At 56.5% G+C, this 24,300-nt stretch overlaps 3 protein-coding genes across 7 annotated transcripts; 2 read left to right on the forward strand and 1 right to left on the reverse strand.

Annotated features, from left to right (window-relative positions):
• The first annotated feature begins 459 nt into the window (after positions 1-459).
• VARS1 (valyl-tRNA synthetase 1) lies at positions 460-12,630 on the forward strand. 2 transcript variants are annotated; one of them, XM_055406572.2, is made up of 30 exons: positions 460-711; positions 914-1,335; positions 2,546-2,680; positions 2,776-2,914; positions 3,150-3,274; positions 3,360-3,447; positions 3,638-3,738; positions 3,878-4,005; positions 5,950-6,114; positions 6,322-6,403; positions 6,854-6,973; positions 7,066-7,174; positions 7,267-7,361; positions 7,591-7,681; positions 7,874-7,998; positions 8,083-8,186; positions 8,265-8,423; positions 8,534-8,624; positions 8,753-8,858; positions 8,943-9,013; positions 9,103-9,228; positions 9,519-9,623; positions 9,706-9,774; positions 9,911-9,989; positions 10,113-10,240; positions 10,572-10,727; positions 10,805-11,011; positions 11,095-11,206; positions 11,312-11,637; positions 12,489-12,630. In XM_055406572.2, the coding sequence occupies exons 2-30, from the start codon at positions 949-951 to the stop codon at positions 12,555-12,557; spliced, it is 3,798 nt and encodes a 1,265-aa protein (XP_055262547.2). In that variant the 5' UTR covers positions 460-711; positions 914-948; the 3' UTR covers positions 12,558-12,630. The 2 variants fall into 2 exon arrangements, with proteins under 2 accessions (XP_055262547.2, XP_055262548.2); XM_055406573.2 differs by having other exon boundaries at positions 461-711; positions 3,363-3,447.
• A 248-nt stretch (positions 12,631-12,878) lies between these two features.
• VWA7 (von Willebrand factor A domain containing 7) lies at positions 12,879-24,146 on the forward strand. 3 transcript variants are annotated; one of them, XM_055406263.2, is made up of 17 exons: positions 12,879-13,073; positions 13,361-13,609; positions 13,928-14,209; positions 14,708-14,804; positions 15,419-15,529; positions 15,993-16,188; positions 16,303-16,472; positions 17,914-18,026; positions 18,293-18,409; positions 18,742-18,927; positions 19,394-19,526; positions 19,642-19,794; positions 19,897-19,989; positions 20,304-20,605; positions 20,689-20,828; positions 21,007-21,181; positions 21,268-24,146. In XM_055406263.2, the coding sequence occupies exons 2-17, from the start codon at positions 13,376-13,378 to the stop codon at positions 21,439-21,441; spliced, it is 2,676 nt and encodes an 891-aa protein (XP_055262238.2). In that variant the 5' UTR covers positions 12,879-13,073; positions 13,361-13,375; the 3' UTR covers positions 21,442-24,146. The 3 variants fall into 3 exon arrangements, 2 of the variants coding, with proteins under 2 accessions (XP_055262238.2, XP_088687528.1); XR_016036097.1 differs by lacking the exon at positions 21,268-24,146 and having other exon boundaries at positions 20,689-20,883; positions 21,007-21,140; XM_088831402.1 differs by lacking the exon at positions 12,879-13,073 and having other exon boundaries at positions 13,179-13,609.
• Positions 22,377-23,855, reverse strand: SAPCD1 (suppressor APC domain containing 1). Of its 2 annotated transcripts, XM_055406273.2 has the most exons (5): positions 23,728-23,855; positions 23,345-23,485; positions 22,749-22,844; positions 22,557-22,650; positions 22,377-22,492 (listed from the first exon to the last, which is right to left on the reverse strand). In XM_055406273.2, the coding sequence occupies exons 1-5, from the start codon at positions 23,839-23,841 to the stop codon at positions 22,377-22,379; spliced, it is 561 nt and encodes a 186-aa protein (XP_055262248.2). In that variant the 5' UTR covers positions 23,842-23,855. The 2 variants fall into 2 exon arrangements, with proteins under 2 accessions (XP_055262248.2, XP_088687533.1); XM_088831407.1 differs by lacking the exon at positions 22,377-22,492 and having other exon boundaries at positions 22,608-22,650; positions 23,350-23,485.
• Positions 24,147-24,300: the final 154 nt, after the last annotated feature.

Consider the following 24,300-nt stretch of genomic DNA (forward strand, 5'->3'; position numbering starts at 1 on the left):
TTCCCGATATCTATTGTAGATAAATACAAACAAGTGACAATTTTTGCTGTGGAGAGTTGCTGGCATTGAACACAGGCAGTTAGCAAATAAGAGTTCCCGCTACAGATAAGAGTTTGCAGCATGAAGGCACGTTAGAGGCCCTCCAGCGTGACTCCCTGTTCCCACAGAGGAAATGAGGCCTGGGAGGTTAGGAGAGGGAGAACCTGCACGCCGGGGCCTTTGGTCGAATGGACTCCAGGGTAGCGCTCTCCCAGCCGCTTTCCCGGCTGCGGGCTCGGCACCGCCCTCCCTCCCGGCCGAGGACCCGCGCGGGGTGTTCGCGGCGGCGCCTGACGGGATCGCGGTTCCCGGGGGCGTCCTCCCCCGCCACCCCCGCGCCCGCGCCCCGCGCCATTCCTCAGGAGCGCGATCTGCAGCAGGCCGCGTGACCGCCCCCGGGCCACGGTCCAGCAGGACCGCGGCCGCACACGCAGGCGGGGCACGGTCGCCCGCGCCATGACCCGCGGGCCCGGAAACGCTCGCAGTCACAAAGCGGGGCACACGTGGGCGCCGACGGCCCGGGCGGCTGTCGCAGGGAGCTAGGGTCGCCCAGAGAACCGCCCGCCGTCCCTACCCGCTGGATTTCTCGGCCGCAGCCGCCAGGCCAGTCCAACTTCGGCCGGCGCCCGGCTATGAGGTGGATGCCCGGCTCAGTGTGACCACCTCCCTCCAGTACGTACATGCAGCCCTAACCCGCGTCCCACTGCCGCCTAGGAGCTCCTACGAGCTTCCCACACTCCCCGAGGGCCCGCGGACACGGGAAGTTAGTTTCCCTCTGTCACTGCCACTCCGAGAGCTGGGTCCTCGGGTCTTGAGGCCCAGTCATACTTGGTCCTAGATGCCTCGGTCTTACCTTGTCTCTCTTTCTCCTTAGGGTTTTTCCACCGCGTTCGGACCTCCCGCGTAACCATGTCCATTTTGTACGTCTCTCCTCACCCCGATGCCTTCCCCAGCCTCCGAGCCCTCATAGCTGCTCGCTACGGGGAAGCTGGGGAGGGTCCGGGATGGGGAGGAGCCCACCCCCGCATCTGTCTCCAGCCGCCCCCCGCCAGCCGGACTCCTTTTCCTCCACCCCGTCTGCCAGCCCTGGAACAGGGTCCCGGTGGGCTTTGGGTGTGGGGGGCCACGGCTGTGTCCCAGCTGCTGTGGCCAGCAGGCCTGGGGGGTCCCGGGGGTAGTCGGGCAGCCGTCCTGGTCCAACAGTGGGTCAGTTACGCTGACACCGAGCTAATACCAGCTGCCTGTGGGGCTACGCTGCCGGCCTTGGGACTCCGAAGCTCGGCCCAAGACCCCCAGGTGAGAAGGAGCGCGAAGTGGGAGGGGTAAATTTAGAAGAAAGCAAAACTCGGAATGGATGGTGAGCCAGGAAGATAGCGTATCAGACGTTGAAAAAGACTGATCATATCTGGGGTTGCCACCTGGTATAGTAACTTTGGGCAGGTTAAACTCTCTGAGCCTTGGTTTTCTTATGTCTATGAAAACGAAAATTGAGAACATGTTGAGAAGGTTAAAAGATGCGTGCAGAACACATAATCTAGTGCCAGGTACTTTAAAAGTCTCTGAATTTGGTGAATCTGAAATTGAGGAGGTTAGTTAGAGGTTACTATGAATTGTAAGAAAAGACTGGGTGAAGAAGAGATGAGGAGAGGCAGTCAGAGAAGACAGTTGCTGGAAGAAGACAAAGGAGAAAAGAAATGAAGAAAGTAAGCAGGGGAAAGGAGAGATAATCACACCAGATTATAAATGTGAATTCTTCCTGAATGGAGCTGTGCCTTACAGGCCTAATACCACCTCCTTGCAGAATATTGAGCATATGATGGATCCTTAATAGTTTTTGAACGAACGAATGAATGAAATGAATATATAACTTGGATCCTGACTCACCCCCCTCATATCCTGACTACCCTATGGAAATAGAGGGCTCCCACTCTGGGATTCTCTCTCCCCCTCAGCCTCATTTATTTTTTTCAGGGCTTTTAAGGAGAACAATAGGGTAATGCATTATATATTTGCACATTTATGTCGCCCCCCCCACTAGAATGTAAGCTCCAATAGGTCATGGTCTCCATCTGTTCAAACTGCCTCCTTGTTCATTAGTTAAGTGCCTGGCATGCAGGAGGTACTTAATACATATTTGCCAAAGCAATTACCGTGTTGCCTCATGTAATCTTTAGCCTCTTGTGCTTAGTATATTGCAGCTGACATATAATAAGTGTTCAGTAGGGGAACTTCCCTGGCAGTCCAGTGATTAATATACTTTGTGCTTCCCCTGCAGGGGGCATGGTTGGATTCCTGGTCAAGGAATCCCACATGCCCTGTGACCCAGCCCCCCAAAAAAGTTTTCAGTAGTCATTTACTGATTGAGTGGGAAGAATTTTTATTATGATCTTTTCAGTGAGGAAGAAACTGGTGATCTGTGGGAATGGAAGGAAGCCCAAATGGATTGCATGGGTTGGGGACTGAGGTGGCCCAAGTGTTACCTCATACCCCTTCACCTTCCCACTAGGCTGCACTGGCCGCCCTAGGCAGAGCCCTGAGCCCCTTGGAAGAGTGGCTTCGACTGCACACCTACCTGGCCGGGGAGGCCCCGACTCTGGCTGACCTGGCAGCTGTCACAGCCTTGCTGCTGCCTTTCCGTTATGTGAGTCACTGGGACCTGGGGAAGAATGAGGACAGGTTCCCTCGGACCTCACTACAGGGTGACTAAGGATAATTCATATCTTTCCCCCACCCCAGGTCCTGGACCCCTCTGCCCGCCAGATCTGGGGTAATGTGACTCGCTGGTTTATCACATGTGTTCAGCAGCCAGAATTCCGGGCCGTACTGGGAGAGGTGGTTCTGTATTCAGGGGCCAGGTCTCTCTCCCAACAGCCAGGTGAGGAAGGATGGAGAGTGGGTGGGGAGGGGGTTCCTCTGGGCCCTTGCTCATTGTCTTTTCTGTCTTAGGAATAGCAGAATCAATGGGACAGGAGCTGGGGGATGGTAGGTGGGAGGTCAACATGGGGGAGCCTTTGGGGAGTTAAATAGGCCATCTGAGACATGGTAGCCCTGTGAACAGTGCTGTTCATAGACCTGCAGTGACAGGTCTGCCTTTCTGTGCCTCTTGCCAGGCTCTGAGGTCCCTGCACCCCCAAAGACAGCTGCTCAACTCAAGAAAGAGGCCAAGAAACGGGAGAAACTAGAGAAATTCCAGCAGAAGCAGAAGGTCCAACAGCAGCAGCCGCCCCCTGGGGAGGTGAGAGGCTGAGGGTGGAGCAGGCTGGAGGGTTGGTGCCACGGTGAGTGGCTGGTATCTCGGCCTCTATCCTTTCCCTCCCAAGCAGAAGAAACCAAAACCAGAGAAGAGGGAGAAACGGGATCCTGGGGTCATTACCTACGATCTCCCGACCCCACCTGGGGAAAAGAAAGGTACTGAAAGAACAGAGGGGGAAGAGAGACCCCCACTCTTCTCCCAGCCTCCTTTTCTCTTTTCTTTGCTGTTTCCTCTGTCCGTCCTCCCACTGCTTTGCTTAGTGAGGCCCATGTCCTTCTCTGCTGGCCCCTCGTCCCTTTCCCAGCTGCCCCCAGCTTCAGCTCTGACCCTGCCCTTCTCCCTCAGATGTCAGTGGCACCATGCCTGACTCCTACAGCCCTCAGTACGTGGAGGCTGCCTGGTACCCTTGGTGGGAGCAGCAGGGCTTCTTCAGGCCTGAGTATGGGGTGAGTGGACACTGCCGCCCAGGCGGGGGGGATGGGGGCGGGGAGGGACAGGGCTGAAGGATCCATGGCCCAGGAAGGGGCCAGGCCACGGAAGAGGTGACATGAGGCCTTAGCAAGCACCCATCTTCCTCCCCGTCAGCGTTCCAGCGTGTCAGCACCAAACCCCCGGGGCATCTTCATGATGTGCATCCCACCCCCCAACGTGACAGGCTCCCTGCACCTGGGCCATGCGCTCACCAACGCCATCCAGGACTCCCTGACCCGCTGGTGAGCTCCTGTCCTCTGCTCTAGGCTTCCCTCTGCCTTCTGGCTCCTCCTGCTCCTTGGCTCCCTTCTCTTTGCTGACTGGGGCTCTCACCCCTGCCCCCTGGTGGTGCTACTCTTGCCTCTAGGTCATTCCCATCTGATGACTTAGCATCCTCTTCTGGACAAGTAACCAACACTTCCACTTGCAAACTCTCTTCTCATGCCACTAAAAATAACATTATTTTGAATTTAGAAAGAAATAATGTGAATATTTTCTTGTTAGAAATTTAAAGCTTCAGGTTTACTTGACCACCTTCTTCCAGATTCACTCCCTCCTAAGAATTAGCCACTGTTATCCTTTTGTTGTGTGTCTTTCAAGACCTTTCCTATTTACTTACGTATTCATGTACCCATGGGATTCCCAGGTAGCTCAGTGATAAGGAATCCACCTGGCAACGAAAGAGACACAGGTTCGATCCCTGGGTCGGGAAGCTCCCTGGAGAAGGAAATGGCAAACCACGCCAATATTTTTGCCTGGGAAATCCCACGGACTGAGGAGCCTGGTGGGCTATAGTCCATGGGGTCACAAAGAATTAGACATGACTTAGCGACTAAGCAACAATATCTTAAAAATGTCAGAAAGTATTCATATCCATTACAGCATATAAGAAACACCTGTGGTCTGTATGAGAAAGGAGTTGCTACAGTCCTGTCTCCAAGGAGCTCTAAACCTAGTGGGGTAAACAGATCAGTGCAGTAATGAATATAATGTAGTTTGGTGACTCATTGAAAATAATGTACAAATACAGTGAACCTAATTAAGTTTACCAATGTTCTTTGATGTAATCTTCCCTGGTGGCTCAGAGGTTAAAACGTCTGCCTGCAATGCGGGAGACCCAGGTTCGATCCCTGGGTCGGGAAGATCCCCTGGAGAAGGAAATGGTAACCCACTCCAGTATTCTTGCCTGGAGAATCCCATGGATGGAGAAGCCTGGTAGGCTACCGTCCAAGGGGTCGCAAAGAGTTGGACACAACTGAGCGATTTTACTACTACTACCACGCTGCTGCTGCTAAGTCACTTCAGTCGTGTCCGACTCTGTGTGACCCCATAGACGGCAGCCCACCAGGCTCCCCCGTCCCTGGGATTCTCCAGGCAAGAACACTGGAGTGGGTTGCCATTTCCTTCTCCAATGTGTGAAAGTGAAAAGTGAAAGTGAAGTCGCTCAGTCATGTCTGACTCGTAGCGACCCCACGGACTGCAGCCCACCAGGCTCCTCCATCCATGGGATTTTCTAGGCAAGAGTACTGGAGTGGCTTGCCATTGCCTTCTCCGACTACTGCCACTACTACTCACTATCTTGTTAAAGAAAGCCTCCCCTGCCTCAAAGTTATAAACATGATCACCTATTATTTTCTTCTTTTTTTATGTTTGGAAATGATACACTGTTTTCTAATGTTTTCTCTCATAGTTTTGTTAAGTTGAAGGGTTTTTTAAGAAACTGAATTAAAATTAAATTTAGACTTTAAAATAAAATTATTTTTCTGACTATGGGGAAGTAGGGCAATTTTCCAGTCAAATTAGCTACAGTCCCAAACAAATTTATTGAACACTTTGTCCTTTCTCCACTGACGTGAAATGCCACCCTTAACAAATACTAAATAATGCTTAGATCTGTTTCCAGGCCATCGGTAACTTTGTTCCTGGTTCCTGTGAAAACTTGTTTTAATAATCATAGCTCTCTGATATGTTTTGCTATCTAGTTGGGCAGCAGTCTCCTCTTAGTTGTTTTTGCCAAATTGCCTGGGCTTTCCTGACACATCTCTCCCTGACTGTTTTAGCATGGGGAGAGTTCTGATCCACCGCCCCTTCCTTTCCTGAGTCCATAGACCACCTGTCTGGAGTCACTGCTTCCCTTGGGGTAGCTCCACCACGCGCTCACCTCTGCTTCTCCGTGCTCCCTGCAGGCACCGCATGCGTGGAGAGACCACCCTGTGGAATCCTGGCTGTGACCACGCGGGCATTGCCACCCAGGTGGTGGTGGAGAAGAAACTCTGGCGCGAGCAGGGGCTGAGTCGACACCAGCTGGGGCGAGAGGCTTTCCTGCAAGAGGTCTGGAAGTGGAAGGAGGAGTGAGTGCCAAGTCCCTGCTGGCATCACAGCCCTGCGACCCTGGCTGCAGGGTCAGACTCACTCACAGAGGCTGAGGGTCATGTGGGCCCAGGGCCCAGGTCCATCTCAGAGCGATAAGTGACCCCCCCCCCCCGCCTCCTTAGCTACCTGATGTCACCCTCTACCCAGACACCATTGCTGATCCCAGTCTGTCTGTCCACTTCCAGGAAAGGTGACCGGATTTACCACCAGCTGAAGAAGCTTGGCAGCTCCTTGGACTGGAATCGAGCCTGTTTCACCATGGATCCTGTGAGTAGGAGTAGGCAGGGTCTCGGGGCTGGGGTGGGAGGGGGAAGCTCCCCATAGAAGAGCGGTCCACTTGTAGGAAACCACTCGGGGTCAGCTGCAAATGCCACTTTCTACCGCATGTCACAGCCCTTTGTGTTCCCTGTCGCTCCCTATAGGAGCTCAAATTCCTTCAGGTGGCACCTGAGGGGCCTCCCCCTCCCCCGAGCTTGGACCCCTAGAACTCTGCACTAGCCCCTGTTCCTGAGTGACTTCCCTGCCATATCAGTGTCACCACGCCGTTTCCTATCTCTGTGTTCCCATAGTCCCCTCTCCCTGCTCAAGAAAAGCACTTCTCCCCTCCAGCCCTTAAAGGGGCCTATGTGCTGGCAGGGGGCTCTGTGCTGCCAGGTCCCACTGGCCTCTGCTGCCTCGGCACCCAGGCCCATCTCTGGTTTCCCCTGTTCCCACTAGAAACTGTCAGCAGCTGTGACGGAGGCCTTTGTACGGCTCCACGAGGAGGGAGTCATCTACCGCAGCACCCGCCTTGTCAACTGGTCCTGCACCCTCAACTCTGCCATCTCCGACATCGAGGTGTGCCCCCTCCCTCCCCACAGCTCTCCACATCCCCACCACACCCCCCAGCCCCAGCCCCTGGGCCTCTTTTCTTAAGCTCCGTCTCATAGGTGGATAAGAAGGAGCTGACAGGTCGTACCCTGCTCTCTGTGCCTGGCTACAAAGAGAAGGTGGAGTTTGGGGTCCTCGTCTCCTTTGCTTACAAGGTCCAAGGCTCAGGTAGGAGCCAGGGGCACCAGGATCCTGGGCTGGGTTGGGCAAGGGGCGGGAAGGGCTCACTGCTGAGACCACAAGGCCTCCTGTCACCCCAGACAGCGACGAGGAGGTGGTAGTGGCAACAACTCGGATCGAGACGATGCTGGGAGATGTGGCCGTAGCTGTGCACCCCAAAGACCCCAGATACCAGGTGTGGTGGGGGTGCTGCCCACAGCTGGGGGAAGAATGCTGGGTGAAGAGGGCTTCCACACTACGTGTAGGGATGGGATGGGCTCTGAGAAAACTGGATTAGAAACACATGGCTCCAGCTGCTTTATGGCCCTGTGGACGGAGTTTGGGTGTCAAGAAATCAGGACCCTGCGTAGGAGGGAGTCGGGCCCAGCCCATTGTGCATTTCTGGCATCTCCCTGTGTTCCTAGCACCTGAAGGGCAAGAGCGTGATCCACCCATTTGTGTCTCGGAGCCTCCCCATCGTCTTTGATGACTTTGTGGACATGGAGTTCGGCACAGGTAAGCACCCGGCTGTCCTGTCGGGAAAGAAGGGAGCCATGAGGCACACCTGAACTTGCAGGACTTGGGGCCGGTTCTCAGGGGACTGTGTTAGGGGGATAGGGTGGTCTGAGAGCACATCCATTGGCAAAAGGTGGGGTGCACGTGAGCAGCAGGGTCCCGCCTGACCCCGCACCCCCACGTACACCCCAGGCGCCGTGAAGATCACCCCCGCCCACGACCAGAATGACTATGAGGTTGGGCAGCGGCACAGGCTGGAGGCCGTCAGCATCATGGACGCCCGCGGGGCCCTCGTCAACGTGCCCCCGCCTTTCCTGGTGAGACAGCCTGGGCAAGCTGGCCGTGTCAGGAGACAGCGGGGCTCCTGGCACAGCCATGACAGAGCCTGTCTCCCCCACCAGGGCCTGCCCAGGTTTGAGGCCAGAAAGGCGGTACTGGCAGCGCTCAAGGAGCAGGGACTATTTCGTGGCATTGAGGACAACCCCATGGTGGTGCCGCTTTGCAAGTGAGGGCGGAGGCCAGGGAAGGGGGTGGGTGCCTCGGGGTGCTCACCACTCAGCCTCTCCCCCACGTGTACCTGCAGCCGCTCCAAGGACGTAGTGGAGCCTCTGCTGCGGCCGCAGTGGTACGTGCGCTGTGGGGAGATGGCTCAGGCCGCCAGCACTGCCGTGACACGGGGCGACCTCCGCATCCTGCCAGAGGCCCATCAGCGGACGTGGCACACCTGGATGGACAACATCCGGTGCGTCAGGCCCCTTGATGTGGGGAGGGCGACTGGGCGAGGGGCCGAGCAGGGCACAGCCTGGAGCCCCGCACCCCCCTTATGCCCTTTCCTCCCCTTGCCACTTTCAGGGACTGGTGTATCTCCCGGCAGCTGTGGTGGGGCCATCGCATCCCAGCCTACTTCATCACTGTCAATGACCCTGCCGTGCCCCCAGGGGAGGTGAGAACCAGGCCAGGGCTGGAGACTGGCACATCTGGGGTGGGCGAGGGCTTTCAGTGCATTGGGTCTTGGTGGGGGGACAAGGCAGAGGCGTCCTCTTGGGTACTCACTCCACCTGGGCATGGCAGGACCCTGACGGGCGGTACTGGGTGAGCGGGCGCACTGAGGCCGAGGCCCGGGAGAAGGCAGCCAAGGAGTTCGGCGTGTCCCCTGACAAGATCGGTCTCCAGCAAGGCAAGGCGGGGCCTTGGGGTGGGGGCAGAGGGGGGCCGATCCTCACCTCTACCCCTCTGACTTCTGACCTCTGGCCCCCCTCAGATGAAGATGTACTGGACACCTGGTTCTCCTCTGGCCTCTTCCCCTTCTCCATCCTAGGCTGGCCCAACCAGGTACATTCCTGGAGTCAGCCCAGGGCCGGGTGGGAATCTTGGGTGTGGGGGCGTGGCTCCCCATCACTCACACCCTGCTCTGATTCCAGTCAGAAGATCTGAGTGTGTTCTACCCGGGGACGCTGCTGGAGACAGGCCATGACATCCTCTTCTTCTGGGTGGCCAGGATGGTCATGCTTGGCCTCAAGCTCACTGGCAAGCTGCCCTTCAAAGAGGTGTGGAGATAGCCAAGACCCCCACCAGTCCCCTCCCTCACATGGACAGCTGTGGGTGGGCCCAGCCAAGGGAGCTGGTGGGGCTGAAAACCAGCCTGTGCTCTGCTAAGCAATTTTGTACCCCGCTTCCTAGAAGAGGGAGCACTTCTGATTCACGAGAAGGGGGTGGCGGGGCCACTGAGGGGCCCGAGGTTCAGAGACGAGCAGACCAGATGTCGGGGTGAGGGGAGAGGCATTGGGGTCTAGGTAGGGAGATGTCCTCACAGGCCTTCTCTGCCCTTGCCTTGCAGGTCTACCTCCATGCCATCGTGCGGGACGCCCACGGCCGGAAGATGAGCAAGTCTCTAGGCAACGTCATTGACCCCCTGGACGTTATCCATGGGGTCTCCCTGCAGGTGGGGCTGGGTGCTGGGTCAGGCCGGGAAGAGCTGTGAGGCGGTGGCCACGGGCCCCTGACTGCTCCCACCTCACCTTCAGGGCCTCCATGACCAGTTACTGAACAGCAACCTGGATCCCAGTGAGGTGGAGAAGGCGAAAGAGGGGCAGGTACAGGGGGCAGATACAGGGGTGGGCCAGTGGCTAGCATGTGGGCAGAAGGCGGGTGATCCTGGCTTAGGACAATCCCCTCCGTGACTCCTCCTCTGTTGATCCCTTCTCTCGTTGACTCTTCCTGCCCCCACAGAAGGCAGATTTCCCGACGGGGATCCCCGAGTGTGGCACCGATGCACTCCGGTTTGGACTATGCGCCTACACTTCCCAGGGTACAGCTCCCCACGCAGTCTCAACTGCATCCTTCTTCCTCCCTGGAGGCACCCCGCTTTCCGCTGCCCAGGGCCTAGGCTAGGAGGGAGAGCAGTGTAGACTCACGCTCCACCTCCACCTAGGCCGTGACATCAACCTGGATGTGAACCGGATACTGGGCTATCGCCATTTCTGCAACAAGCTCTGGAACGCCACCAAGTTTGCCCTCCGTGGCCTTGGGAAGGGTTTTGTGCCCTCACCCACGTCTGAGGTGAGAGCCTGTTGGGTGGTGAAGTGGGAAGCACCCACGCGGGTCACACCCTTGCCATTCCAACATCAAGCCCGGCCCCTGCCCCTCAGGAGCCTGTATGTAGCTGGGGGAACAGAAGGACATGGGAAGCCTCAGGCACTGCGGTTCTCCCGCACAGTGGCGGGGGCCAGGCCTTTCTGGCCTGGGCCACCACCCTGGACACATGGTGGTTGCTTTGGACCCATTTCCTCCTGGAATGCAGATTCCCCTTGGTTCCTGTTCCCATGGGGTTGTGGCCCCTCCTCCTGGGCACATGGTGCCCCCTGGCTGACAGGCTCCTTCCCCCGACAAGCCTGGAGGCCGCGAGAGCCTGGTGGACCGCTGGATCCGCAGCCGGCTGACCGAAGCTGTGAGGCTCAGCAACCAAGGTTTCCAGGCCTACGACTTCCCGGCTGTCACCACCGCCCAGTACAGCTTCTGGCTCTACGAGCTCTGCGATGTCTACCTGGTGAGGAGGAGCTGCCTGCCCCCCTTTCCACTCCTTGGCCTTCTCCAGTCCTTAACCCTGTGTCCCCCTGCCCCCAGGAGTGTCTGAAGCCTGTTCTGAATGGGGTGGACCAGGTGGCAGCCGAGTGCGCCCGCCAGACCCTCTACACCTGCCTGGACGTGGGCCTGCGGCTGCTCTCACCCTTCATGCCCTTCGTGACCGAGGAGCTGTTCCAGCGGCTGCCGCGGCGGACACCACAAGCTCCCCCTAGCCTCTGTGTCACCGCCTACCCAGAACCCTCGGAGGTACGGGGTACGGCCTGGATAGGGGGTTCCGGGTAGCTCCTCAGAGCTGCCCCAGCTTCCTCACCCCCTTCTCCTCCCCTCAGTGCTCCTGGAAGGACCCTGAGGCGGAAGCTGCCTTCGAGCTGGCCCTAAGCATCACTCGAGCCGTGCGCTCGCTACGTGCCGACTACAACCTCACCCGGATCCGGCCTGACTGTGAGACTCGGGCCCGCACGTTCCCCTGTCCCCTCCTACCCCAGGACCAGCATCTAGCACGGCTGCCTCGTTTCTGTCCCTCACCTCTCTCCCTTCCCCCGGCAGGTTTCCTGGAAGTGGCTGATGAGGCCACAGGTGCCCTGGCATCGGCGGTGTCGGGCTATGTGCAGACACTGGCCAGCGCGGGGATCGTGGCTGTCCTGGCACTGGGGGCTTCTGCACCCCAGGGCTGCGCTGTGGCCTTGGCCTCTGACCGCTGCTCCGTCCACCTGCAGCTGCAGGGGCTAGTAGACCCTGCCCGGGAGCTGGGCAAACTGCAGGCCAAGCGTGACGAAGCGCAGCGGCAGGCCCAGCGTCTGCGGGAGCGCCGCGCCGCCTCAGGCTACACTGTCAAGGTGCCCCTCAAAGTCCAGGAGGCAGATGAAGCCAAGGTGTGTGGCATGTGGGGCAGTTCCTTCCCCATTTCCCACCTCTTGCTCCCTCCACCATCAAACCCCCTCCTGCAGCTGCTCTGCCCGGCCCAGGCAGGAGAGCACATGGGACCATGGAATCCCTCCTTTTACACATGAAGGACAGCCAGGGCAGGGGCGCAGCCTGGGGTCACACAGCAATTTGAAGATGGAGGCAGACCAGCCAGCCAGCCAGACCCCTCTCGCACCACCCAGTGCCCAGAACATGACGTCCACATGCCGGGACCTGGGCTCAGGACGGAGCCAGTATAGTCGGAGCTCAGCAGATCACCTAGGGCCTGCAGGGAGGAACCACGGGGTAAAGCAGGGGCACAAAGGAACAAGAGTGGAGGCTGAGAACCCGGATGGCTGAGCAGGGTTCTCTCACTCCTGTCTACCCAGAAGCCCTCTCACAGCAGGGCAGTATTACCATCTCCGTTTTCCAAGCGAAGGCTAAGGGCCTGCCTCAGAACCTGCGTTCCTAACCACTGTGCTCTACCTCCGGGTCAGGGCCTGGGGCTGGGCCACTGGGTGGCGCATGTGAGCTCTGAGGCCCCTTTGTCTGGGAAAAGGCAGGACCCAGGAGACCAGTGATGGTGGAAGAGAACAAGGTGCTGATAGAAGTGAATGAGGGTTCTAGTCGGAGAGGAGGAGGCTGCTGGCGGGAGGCTGGTGAGAATTAGGGGGAAGACAGGCCAGCCAAACACAGGTCCCCCAGCTACTCCCTGCCCATGGTCCTCACCCATCTTTCCAACTCTAATCTGTCTGTTCTTGGCATTTGGGGTTCTCCGCTCCTGGGCTGCCTCACCCACCACCCCCTCTTCTGTCCTCAGCTCCAGCAGACAGAAGCAGAGCTCAGGAAGGTGGATGAGGCCATCGCCCTGTTTCAGAAGATGCTGTGAAACACCCAACTCCAACCCTCATAACCCCCAGTGGTCCACCATGGGGACGGCAGCAATAAAATATTTTGCCACAAAACCATCTCTCGACTGTGTGTGTTGTGGGGCTGGGGAGGGGGTGCTGAGGGGCTGGGTTCCTGGATCCACAGAGGTGCCGGTGTGAACAACAGGAGGGCATCAGGCTGGGCATCAGGCGCTGGGTCCTGGTGGGTAGAGGTGCGTCTGTCTGGGCCTGGCCCTGGCCCTGAGCCAGGCCTGAGTCACGGCGCTCGCTCCCTCCTCCTCCCGCCTCTTCATTCACCTCCGCACTGCGGCCAAGGGAGGCCCGCCCTGGTGCTGGCTGCTACTTGTGGCCCTGGGCAGGCGTGAGAAGAGGGGCTAGGGGCTGCCTGTCCTGCCCCCACCCTGCCGGGGCCTCCCTCCCCCTCCACTGAGTCAGGCCTTAGGTTAATTATAACTCTGACCTAAGTGCCCTGTGACGCCCGGCCCCGCGGTCCTGCCCGGAGACCCAGCAACCAGGTAGGGGAGAGGCCTAGAGAGGGGACTTCCCAAGGCCTGGGGGGACGTCCGCCTCGGGGAGGGGAGGGGCGTCCTGGGGGAGGAGCCTCCGGCCCCGCCCCAGCAGGTGTAAGTTCCTATTGATCTGATAGGCCCTCAGGTTTGCTGAATGATTGAAGGGGGAGGGCGGGGAAGCCCGCCGGAGGAGATAAAGGGCCAAAGCAGGTGCCCATGGAGACAGACAAAGCCAGTCCTGCCCTAAGTCTCTGCTGCTTCCTTTCCTCTCTCGCGTGCCTTCTGTCCCTCAGGTCCATGTCTTAGCTATGCTCCCCGCGGACGTGCCCCTACCCCACCTGGGCCCCTCAGTGCTGCTGCTGCTGCAGCTGCTGCTGCCTCCCGCATCTGCCTTCTTCCCCAACATCTGGAGCCTCCTGGCTGCCCCCGGCTCCATCACCCACCAGGACCTGACCGAGGAGGCGGCGCTCAACGTCACCCTGCAGCTCTTCCTAGAGCAGCCGCCCCCAGGTCGGCCCCCCCTTCGCCTTGAGGACTTCCTGGTGAGCGTCCCTGGGTCCGGTCGCATCCCAACCAGATTCCCCCATTCCGCGAACCTCTGCTACTTGAGGGTCCTGCTTGCCAAGAGAAGGGACCCCCACACACATTCCCTCCTGTTCTCCAGGCAGCAACAGTGCCCAGGAGTCCTAGTCTTACAATCAGGAGTCCCCCTCCGTACAGACGTCCAGGACTGCCCCTCCCTGGTAGGAGCACCCTCAGCTCCTTTCACATCCAGCCTTGAGCGCTAGAACCGAGCCAGCGTGGGCAATGGTCTCAACCAAGGGGCTTCCCTGGAATCCCTGCCCCTCCCACTCTCCCAGGGCCGCACCCTCCTTGCCGATGACCTCTTTGCCGCCTACTTTGGACCTGGGTCTCCTTCCCGACGGTTCCGAGCAGCCTTAGGAGAGGTGTCTCGTGCCAATGCTGCCCAAGACTTCCTGCCAACTTCCAAGAATGACCCTGACCTGCACTTTGATGCCGAGCGGCTGGGCCAGGGCCGCACACGCCTGGTGGAGGCTCTACGGGAGACTGTGGCGGCGGCCAAAGCCCTTGACTATACCCTGGCTCGCCAGCGCCTGGGGGCTGCGCTTCACGCCCTGCAGGTGAGAACAGAGTTGGGGGTCATGGTCAGAGGGGTCTTTGCTTCCAGTCTTCTGGGCTCCCGGATGGTGCTTTCTTAGTCATGCCTCCCCCCTACTCTAGAAGGGGCTGGGGCCCAGTTTGCCAAGGCCCTGGAGCTATTCCCTAGTCCCCAGCAGTCCAAACTGTCAGCTTCCTGCGGGAACAGCCAGGACACCTCTGTGGCTGGAGCAAAGTGAGCGAGAGGAGGGTGCTGAGGTCCAGAGGTGGGGCCGTGCAGGCCACTGAAGGGCCTTAGGTTGGGCTCTGAGTGAGATGGGAAGAAACAGTGGGCGGCTCCCACTTCACCAGAGCTCTATTCCGGGCAAGGGAGAGAGCACTGGAGGGGACTGGGGTGTCTGGAGGAGCAGCCAGGCAGGAGGAAGCGTTCAGGCTGGGGAACTGGAAGGAGAGGCAGTTAGGGCTGGAGACCGCGAGAGCAGTCAGCCAGGGCTTCTTCCCCATCTTTCTCCTGGGACCAGGATTTCTACAGTCACAGCAACTGGGTGGAACTGGGGAGGCAGCAGCCACACCCTCACCTCCTCTGGCCGAGGCAGGAGCTCCGGAGCCTGGCACAAGGTACAGCCTTGCCCCTGCTGGTAAGGGGGAAGTCCACAGAGCCACCTCCTCTCAGCCCATCCAGCCACTGGGTCACATTCTGAGTCAACTAGGAGATGACGTGGCTTCAAATCTGAGACAACCTGTGAGGTCCTTCAGTTCAACTGAAGGCCAGTCAATTAGCTGGCTTCCCCAAGATCATGCAGGGGAGGACAGAGCCAGGACCAGCTCTGCAGACCACAAGGAGTTCTCTTTCATGAGGTTTCCTCCCTGCACTGGATCGCAGGGGACTGTCTCTCTCTCAGTCCCCACTTCCAACTGAACTATGACCCGGAAGCTGCCTCCTGTTTATTACAAGTACACTTCCTGTCCACAGCTCACAGAGGGTATACTCCCCGTTAGGATTGGTCCCCATGGTTTTCTAGCACATCCTCAGTCTCAAATATTGAGTCTCATTGCCAGCCATGAACTCCAGGGCTTAGTTCAGATAGCCTAGAAATGTACCCATGAAGGGTACCTGTGGGCTTTCATCCCTGTTCCAGGTGGGAGGAAAAGCTGAAGAAGTTTGGGTGGACTGGGATAAATGTCAGAGGCAGCAGAATCGTGGGTGCTGGACCCCTATCCTCTCTTCCCAGTGGGTGATCCTACCTGCTCCGACTGTGAGGAGTTGAGCTGCCCTGGGAACTTGCTGGGCTTCACACTACTCACCTCTGGCTACTTTGGAACTCATCCCTCCAAACCTCCAGGTACCGATGGGAAGACCCCCAAGAGTAAGGGGGAGAAGTCCCTTCCTCTCCCCTGACCCTCTCCCTAAGGACCTCAGTCCTGTAGGCCCTTGTCCTAAAATCCTGTGGTATCATTTCTTGGAAGGAAAGGATGCTGGGAAGGGGGTGGGTGGCTGACTGAAGGCCCACTGAGGTGGCCATGATTGTTGGAGTGCAGGGGGGACAGCTTCTTACAGAGCTGATAAGCCATCAATGCTCGAGGGAGCTTCTGGGGACCGACTTGAGGGATCGGGGGATCTACCACATGCTGTGGTGACCAACCATTCCAGATTTACTCCAGATTTGCCCTTTGCAAAATGTCCTAATTTTCGGCTGACCCTTTCCAGAGGAGTGAGAGGGTCAGGCCAAGTCAGAAAGGGCTTCATTTTATTAGAAGGCAGTGGGTTTTTTACCTTCACCCTACAGATCCGTTTCCCCAACCCAGGGAAATGTAGCCACGGGGGCCACTTTGACCAGAGCAGCTCCCAGCCACCACGGGGAGGCATCAACAAGGATAGCACGTCCCCAGGCTTCTCCCCCCACCACATGCTGCACCTCCAGGCTGCAAAACTGGCCCTTCTGGCCTCCATCCAGGCCTTCAACCTCCTACGAAGCCGCCTGGGAGACAGGGGTTTCTCTAGGTGAGTGGCCTCCTGGAGCTGGGCTCCTTAATAGGTAGGTGCTCTGGAGCTGAGAAACCAGGGGCTGGGGACGAGTGTGCAGACCGTGCACCGTATCTCTGGCCTGCTTCTCAGGCTGCTGGACATCACCCCAGCCTCCAGCCTGAGCTTCGTCCTGGATACCACAGGCAGTATGGGCGAGGAGATCAATGCTGCCAAGATCCAGGCCCGTCACATTGTGGAGCAGCGGCGGGGCACCCCCATGGAGCCCACCCACTATGTCCTGGTGCCGTTCCATGATCCAGGTAACTGTGGTCTGGCCAGGAGAGTGGAAGAAAGTCCAGGGCAAGAGGTAATGTCATTGGTAGGGAAGTGAGCCTCATGGCTTCACTTCCATAATAGAATGGAGGCACTTCCTAGGATCCTTGTCCTTTATTGGTACCTCTATGCATATAGGGAACTCAACCACTTCCACTGTTTCCAATATCACAGCACTTGCCATAGGAGTTTAATTATAACGGGTGCTTAGGCAGGCAGCCTCTGAGTTGTTAAGCATCCATCCTAATAAGTCATTTTCAATTCTCTCCATTTCCTGTGACAGAGCTTGGGATGAAGATGGGGAACTCGGTGTGTCCAGGCCCCTGTGAAATATCTGAGACAGATACTTAAATCATATTCCTTCCTCCCCTGACTTAGAAGTCAGATTATCTGACCTGGGTTGACCAATCTTACTGTGTGTCCTTAGCCTGTTTGTTTAACCTCTCTTTCCTCAACTTCATCATCCATAAAATGCGTCAGTACTTACCCTGACTATCTCCCAAGTTTGACATGATCATCAAATAAAATTTGGATTGAAACTTCCCTAAGGAGTGGGTTTGAGTCTGATCCACCTATATAAATCTCATGGTGACTGACATTCAACAGGAGCTTATGACATATTTGATAAGGGTATGAATAAATGAATAATTAAGAATTTAGCACTTATTATGTGTCAAAACACTGTTCTGAAATTTACAAAATCATCTCAATAGGCTTCTCTGAGGTCAGCACTATTATTTCTCTGGCTTTTCTGTGAGGAAACTGAGGACCCAGGTTTTTTGGTGTTTTTGTAATTGATAAGTATAGTTGATTTACAGTGTTTCAGATATACAGCAAAGTGATTCAGTTATATATGTCATTTTTAGGTTCCTTCCCATTTTAAGTTATTACAAGATACTGAATCTAGTTCCCTGTACTACACAGTAGGTCCTTGTGGGTTATCTGTTTTATATATAGTTGTGTGTATCTGTTAATCCCAGACTCCTAATTTATCCCTCCCTTTCCCTTTGGTAATCACAAACATGTTTTTTATGTCCTTGAATCTATTTCTGTTTTGTAAATAAGTTCATTGGTATCATTTTTTAAGGTTCCACACACAAGTGGAATATCACAATGATATTTGACTTACTTCATTTAGTGTGATAATCTCTAGGTCCATCCATGTCGCTTCACCAGTTGTTTTTATACTTAAACATGTACCCAAAAAAGGCCCACTCAAGACCACAGGAAGTCCCACCATTTTGTGAGGAAATGAGGTCCACTTTCCCACCAGAGGTACCTAAGCCCTGCCTTGTCCTATCCTGTCTAGTATAAATATAAAGAATATTGTTGCACCCGAGGAACACTGCAGGGCCTCTTGACTGGGGAGATGGCCCTGGGCCGGGAAGAGAGGAGCCTTCTCCTCAGTCTCTCAATCTCATTCCCCAGGGTTTGGCCCTGTCTTTACAACAAGTGACCCTGACAACTTCTGGCAACAGCTCAATGAGATGCATGCCTTGGGAGGTGGAGATGAGCCAGAGATGTGCCTGTCAGCCCTGGAGGTCTGCTCTCCCCACCTTTTCCCTCCCCCAACCCCCTCTCCAGGTCTCACCATCAAGGGAGCTGGAGCTTCCCTGGGACCCCACCCTCCATCCCGTCTTCAGAACCTAGCCTTACTCATTTCACTCCAGATTTCAGGTCCATACTGCCTTCTACTCTGCACTCCCTTGCTCTGCCCATTCCCCTACTGTCACCATTTTAAAAACATTTATTTATTTTTCATTGAAGACTGCCATTTTTTATCACCAGTTTTTTCTCTCCCTGCCAGCTGGCTCTGCTGCACACACCTCCACTCTCAGACATTTTTGTCTTCACTGATGCCTCCCCTAAGGACGCCTTTCTCACCAACCGGGTGGAATCTCTTACACAGGAACGGCGTTGCAGAGTGAGCATAACTGGTGGGAGACTCAATGTTAGGTACCCAGGGATGTGGGAAACCCCAGGACAACTCTCATTACAAGGGTGACACCCACACTAGGGTGGTTAAGCCAGCCTTGGCTTGGAGGGGAGAGAAGTGGATCATGAGTGTAACATTTCCAAATCCCTTTAACAATGCTAGAGTGGGAGGCCCTACCCTTAATGCTGCAGCAGCCAGAAGGTAGACAGAATTTATCACCAATGGTCAGCCCTGTAGAGAGCCTGAGCACAGGAGATCCTTGGTTACAATGGTACATAGCAAGTAGAAACCTCAAGTACTGGCCTCTCTTCCGGACACAGGTCACGTTCCTGGTAACTGAGGACCCATCTAGGGCTCAGGGCCGGGCCCGGCGTGAGGTCTTGTCCCCTCTGCGTTTTGAGCCATATGAGGCGGTAGCCCTGGCCTCAGGAGGAGAAGTGATTTTCACTGAAGACCAGTACATTCGGGATGTGGCGGCCATTATTGGGGACAGTATAGCTGACCTGGTGAGTATGTGTGAAGGCGCAGCTAAGAACTGAGGGGATGGCTGACACTGCATTTCTCTTTCTCGTAAGGAATGGTTCTCTTTGCTGAGTTGCCATTCCAGGCAGAAGGGTGGGAAGGAAGTTTCCCTCCCCCTGAGATCCACGACTACCCCCTTCTATCCTGCTCCTTCCATATTAGTACTACCTGCACCCCCAGTCTTGCCCTCCAGTATTCTGTCCTCACGGCTGCTCTAGGACGTCCTGCCATCTCTTATGGAGGCAGAAGGTGGTTGCCTCATCCTTAATCCCTTGCCTCCAACTTTGTCATTGACCATAGCTCCACCCCTGCTCCTTCCTCTCTCACCGGGATCCCTTCTCCACGTGTTCCTTCGTTTCTTTCTGTCTCTACCTTTCTCTCTCCTGCCTTTGTTCCCACCCCATCCCGTGTCTTACCTTCTCCCCCATTTTTCGGTCCTGCCCCCTCAAGGTGACCCTTCCCCTGGAGCCCCGTGTTGTGGTAGCTGAGAGGCCACTTGTGTTCAGAGTGGATGGACTGCTCCGGAAGGTCACGGTCCGAATCCACGGGGAGGTCAGCAGTTTCTGGATCAGAAACCCTGCAGGTACTTCCCTGTGCGTCTCAAGGCAGTGGGAAGAACAGAGGCTGAAGGAGGAGGGGTAACGTATGAAGTGACAGGAATTCTCCTGTGCCAACCTCTCACCCCCACACCCACCCAGGGGTCTCCCAGAGCCAGGAGGAAGGTGAGGGGCCTCTTGGTCACACTCGCCGCTTTGGGCGGTTCTGGATGGTGAGTGTGAATGACCCTCCTCAGTCAGGAACCTGGGAGATCCAAGTCACAGCCAAGGGTGCCCCCCGGGTGAGAGTGCAAGGTAAGGAGGAGGATACTCCTGGGAAAGGGACGGGGAGACCAGAGAGCAGCATCAGTCGCACACATCGCGGGAGGGGCTCTGACTGCCTTCGCCCTCCTTCAGCCCAGACCTCCCTGGACTTCCTCGTCCACTTCGGGATCCCCGTGGAGGATGGACCCCACCCTGGCCTCTACCCCCTGACTCAACCAATTGCAGGTACATCTAGCCCCACCCCTAACTTGTGTGTATATATGTAACTTTTTATTGAGTTACAACATTTAATAAGGTGCACTAAAGTGTACAGGCTGGGTGGATTTTATATATTAATAACCATCACTCAGTTCAAGCTATGGAGCATTTCCAGCATCCCAGAACTTGCTGCTGGCCCTGCCCATCAGTACCCCCTAGAGGTAACCCCTTTTCCCCATCCACATGGCCCAGAGCTAACCACTGTTCAAAGCCGCTCATGTTTTTCTTCCTGTCTTCAAAGCTCCCGCCCATCTCTGTTCCCTCTCCACTCCCCTGTCCAGGTCTCCAGACCCAGCTGCTGGTAGAAGTGACAGGGCTGGGCTCCAGAGGCCACCCTGGAGGCCCTCTGCCGCACTTCTCCCACCTGGTCCTGCGAGGAGTCCCGCAGGGTGCTGAGCTGGGCCAGGTGCCTCTGGAGCCCCTGGGACCCCCGGAACGAGGTCTCCTCGCTGCCTCGCTACCGCCCTCCCTTCTGTCCACCGCGGGACCCTTCTCCCTCGAGCTGGTTGGCCAGGACGGAGTGGGGCGGGGCCTGCACCGCGCGGCCCCCCAGCCCTGTGCTGTAGTTCCGGTCCTGCTGGAGGTGAGAGGCCACGGAAGGGGAAGGTGCGGTTGGGGCTGGAGGGAACGGGGCCTGCTCCTCCCCTGACCAGCCCTCCTCTGCAGCTCAGCGGTCCCCCGGGTTTCCTGGCGCCAGGCACCACGGCCCCGCTCAGCCTCCGCATCGCCAGCTTTTCGGGCCCTCAGGATCTCCATCTTAGGACGTCTGCCAAACCCAGTTTCACCCTCACCTCCAACCTCTCCAGGTGAAACCCCTGAAACCTCCTGCTCCCATCTTTCTGTACCCGGGCATGGGATCTGGTAGGTGCTCCTCTGGCCCTTTGGGATGGGAGCTCAGATACCGCGCTCCCCTCCCCACCTCCTCTTGGCTCCCAGCTATTCAGAGCCTGTGACTGAAGCCAGATGGTGGCATCCACTCCCCAGGGTTCACCTGGAACAGAACAAGTCTGCCTGGGGGCGCCTGTGGCTGGAGGTACCAGACACAGCTGCCTCCGACTCCGTGGTGATGGTGACGGTGACTGCAAAGAATGGAAAAGCCAGCACGATGTCCCTGACCCATGCCTTCCTCCGGCTCCTGGTGAGGGCCCCCATCCCCCAGGTGAGTGCCCCCACTTTCCATTGAAGGATAGGCAGGGTAAGGATTAATCTGGGGCAACCACCCTGACAGTCTCTAATTCTCCCCAGGACCAGCTCCCTGCTCCCGCCTACTCAACTGACCCGGTCCTCAACGCCTCCCACCCTGCCTTCCATCTTTCCACCTCGGTGACTCGGGGCGGCGCTGGGGGAGGGCTGGAGGGCAACCCCTGGTGGACCACATTTGGGGGGATGCTGCTTCTGCTTGGCCTGGGCCCCTGGTGATGCAGCAGCCCCTGGAGGGAAGGGTCTCCGGCGCTGTGCGTCATCTTGCCCACTGGTGAGAAGATAGGAGGGGCCGCTACCTCTCCAGGTGGGATAGAGGTTTTCCTTCTCATCCACTTGCCTTTCTTTCCAAGACTGGGATAGAGGGCAATGGATTTCCCACAATGCACTTTCCCTAACCCTTGTGGCGGGGGTGGGAAACAGACTCATTTTTGGAGAACGTTGCTTTCTCTTTCTCCGCAGCATCCTTATGCCACTACTTATTCATGCTCTCTCCCAAGCTCAGGTGGAGGGGAAGATATGTGGGACAGTGACTACAACTGGAAGTGGGAAGGAGGGTTCCCCACCTCCTACCCAAAGTGCTATTTATAGAATTGCCCTTATTGACATTCTGGAGATGCTCCTATTTTATTTTTGAAATTCTGGAGAGGCTTCTATTTTATTTTTGTATTTAAAATTGAAGGACAATGCCAATAAACATGTCTTCTCCCCAGAGAGATTTCAGAGAAAGATCACTCCTGTACATCGTATCGGAAAGAGCAGGGGGCTTTCCGGGTGGGTGCTAATGGTAAAGAACCAATGCAGGAGACGTAAGAAGTGTGGGTTCGATCCTGGGTCAGGAAGATTCCCTGGAGGAGGGCATGGCAACCCAGTCAGGTATTCTTGCCTGGAGAATCCCATGAACAGGGAGCCTGGTGGGCTCGCAAAGGGTCGGATACGACTGAAACAACTGAGCATGTGTGCACAAGGAAGAGAGTATGAAATACCAAAAAAAGACAAAACGGAAGCTTTCAGGAGCAGAGAGGAAACTGTACACCAGTATATTTGGATTGCAGTTGACCTGCCACCCAAAACCATTTAGTTGTTGAGTCAGAATAAGGAGGTTGGGGGTTCTCTCAGTCTCGCCAGCATGACTGAGGGGACCAAAGGAGCCTTTAGACACGGGTAGGGCCCCTCCGTCCATGGGGGCAGCCTGGCTGAGCCGTCTCCCCTCTTGGCTGAATGCCTCCTTTCTGCTGCCTTGACATCTCCTGGAGAAGAGAGAGACAGTCTGGACGTCTGTGTTCCTCACTCCCACGGCCGGCTAGCCAGGGCTCCTGCCCCCCCACCCCCACTCAGCTGTTGCCGCCACATGTCTTGTTTCCGTGGCCTTCCCTTCCAGTCCTGGGTGGTACAGGAACTAGCTTTGTTTGGGGGATGTGGGAAGAACTGGAGGGAAATGCGATGTTTTGTTAGACCAGTGCTGACCCCAAGTCCCCTCTTCATCCCCATTTCCCAAAAGGCTAAACTAAAAACAATAAACTCACCTTCCCCTGAAGCAGATTCTGCAAGCAGATGTTCACTCTCTGAATCTGGGCTAACTGGGGGCCACCGGGCTCTGAGTGTAAATCCGTTAGAAAATTCTAAAGGAGGAATTGGAGGCCGACAGCATGGTGAAAACTTGAGTTCCATCTGCCATTCTCCTCCTGTCACCACAGGCCATCCCTCTCCTCCATCCAGACCCCGCATCCCAGTTCCCTGCCAGGCAGGTGGGCAATTCCAGTTCTCTCTGCTCCATCTCTGTAACAGTCCAGTTCTTCAGCCCCTCAGATGGCATAGTCCCCACTTTCTCTATTCTTATGGATCCTCCCTGCCCATCCCGGCTCATTGGAACAAGCCAGGCCACTCCCCCAGCTCCATGGAGTGATCCAAATTGTGTCCCTCTGAATAGAATGCTGACCAGCCTTCTCTAGGCCCAACGATGATGAACACTGACCTAACACTTGGTAGCATCCTGTCATTACAATGCTGCTTCCCATTCTTGATCCCTGTCCATTAACTCTTGCCTTTCCGGGATGGTGTCAGGCTGTGTCCACCCATCCCTGCAACCCCTGCCCCCCCACCCCTTGGGTCAGCCCCATACCTCACCAAGGGCCCCCACATGCAGCTGCTGTTGCTGAGCCTCCCTCAGACGGCCCTCATACCAGGCCTGGCTATGTTCCAGCAGCTCGAGCCCCTGCCAAAGGGCGTCCTGCTCCCGCTCCAGTGCCTGCATCCTCTGCAGCTGAAAAGGCAAGGAGCAAAGGCTGACTCACTCTACAGCAGGGTGATGGGCCATGCTTGGCTTCACTGTCTGGTTGGGTTCACTGTCTGGTCACTGACTATGAGCCCAGACTGGCCACTGAGGACCTGCAGGGTGAGCGAAAGCGGGGGGCTGGAGCTAAGTCCTCAAAATTGATGGGGACTATAGGAGACTGATCTAGGGAGATGGGCTTCCCTGGGATTTCATGTGGGACTGATACTCACCCAGAGGAAGAAGCTCCGGGCCCCTGGGTCTTGGCGGCTTGTCTCCAGTGGCAGCAACAGAACCGTGTAGGGGGCTTGCACCAGGGGCCACCCACCAGGACCCTGGCTCCCCATGGCTCTGAGGTGGGAAGGGTGGAGCCACGCCCACTGGTGCAGGGCTGGGCCCTCCCTTTCCCCCAGCCTTGTACTGGTCCTGCCTAGTCTTTCAGCCTCTCAGAGCTCTTCCTGCTGGGTCTGCCTGAGGCCGGGGTGTTCCTACTTTCAGGGAAAAGAACATCTTGGCTTCTGTCTTCCTTCTCATCTGTTTTTGTAGGGCCTGATGCACTGGCTATGGTTTTTCCAGTGGTCATGTATGGATGTGAGAGTTGGACTGTGAAGAAAGCTGATTGCCGAAGAATTGATGCTTTTGAACTGTGGTGTTGGAGAAGACTCTTGAGAGTCCCTTGGATCGCAAGGAGATCCAACCAGTCCATTCTAAAGGAGATCAATCCTGGGTGTTCATTGGAAGGACTGATGCTAAAGCTGAAACTCCAATACTTTGGCCACCTCATGCGACGAGTTGACTCACTGGAA

The sequence above is a fragment of the Moschus berezovskii genome, chromosome 23 (assembly GCF_049115385.1).
Source record: "Moschus berezovskii isolate FMDL1 chromosome 23, NW_MosBer_1.0, whole genome shotgun sequence".
NCBI classification, from domain to species: domain Eukaryota; kingdom Metazoa; phylum Chordata; class Mammalia; order Artiodactyla; family Moschidae; genus Moschus; species Moschus berezovskii.

Excerpts from the sequence above, each read along its gene's own strand:
- SAPCD1 (XM_055406273.2), bottom strand. The coding sequence starts at position 23,841 with ATGGGGAGCCAGGGTCCTGGTGGGTGGCCCCTGGTGCAAGCCCCCTAC. Across the intron at positions 22,845-23,344 it reads ATGTGGGGGCCCTTGGTGAG|AATTTTCTAACGGATTTACA; the intron begins GTATGGGGCTGA and ends TTCCTCCTTTAG. Across the intron at positions 22,493-22,556 it reads CATGTGGCGGCAACAGCTGA|ACTGTCTCTCTCTTCTCCAG; the intron begins GTGGGGGTGGGG and ends ACAGACGTCCAG.
- VWA7 (XM_055406263.2), top strand. The coding sequence starts at position 13,376 with ATGCTCCCCGCGGACGTGCCCCTACCCCACCTGGGCCCCTCAGTGCTG. Across the intron at positions 19,990-20,303 it reads CCTGACTCAACCAATTGCAG|GTCTCCAGACCCAGCTGCTG; the intron begins GTACATCTAGCC and ends TCCCCTGTCCAG. Across the intron at positions 20,606-20,688 it reads TAGTTCCGGTCCTGCTGGAG|CTCAGCGGTCCCCCGGGTTT; the intron begins GTGAGAGGCCAC and ends CCTCCTCTGCAG.
- VARS1 (XM_055406572.2), top strand. The coding sequence starts at position 949 with ATGTCCATTTTGTACGTCTCTCCTCACCCCGATGCCTTCCCCAGCCTC. Across the intron at positions 3,739-3,877 it reads TCTTCAGGCCTGAGTATGGG|CGTTCCAGCGTGTCAGCACC; the intron begins GTGAGTGGACAC and ends CCTCCCCGTCAG. Across the intron at positions 9,014-9,102 it reads TCCTAGGCTGGCCCAACCAG|TCAGAAGATCTGAGTGTGTT; the intron begins GTACATTCCTGG and ends CTCTGATTCCAG.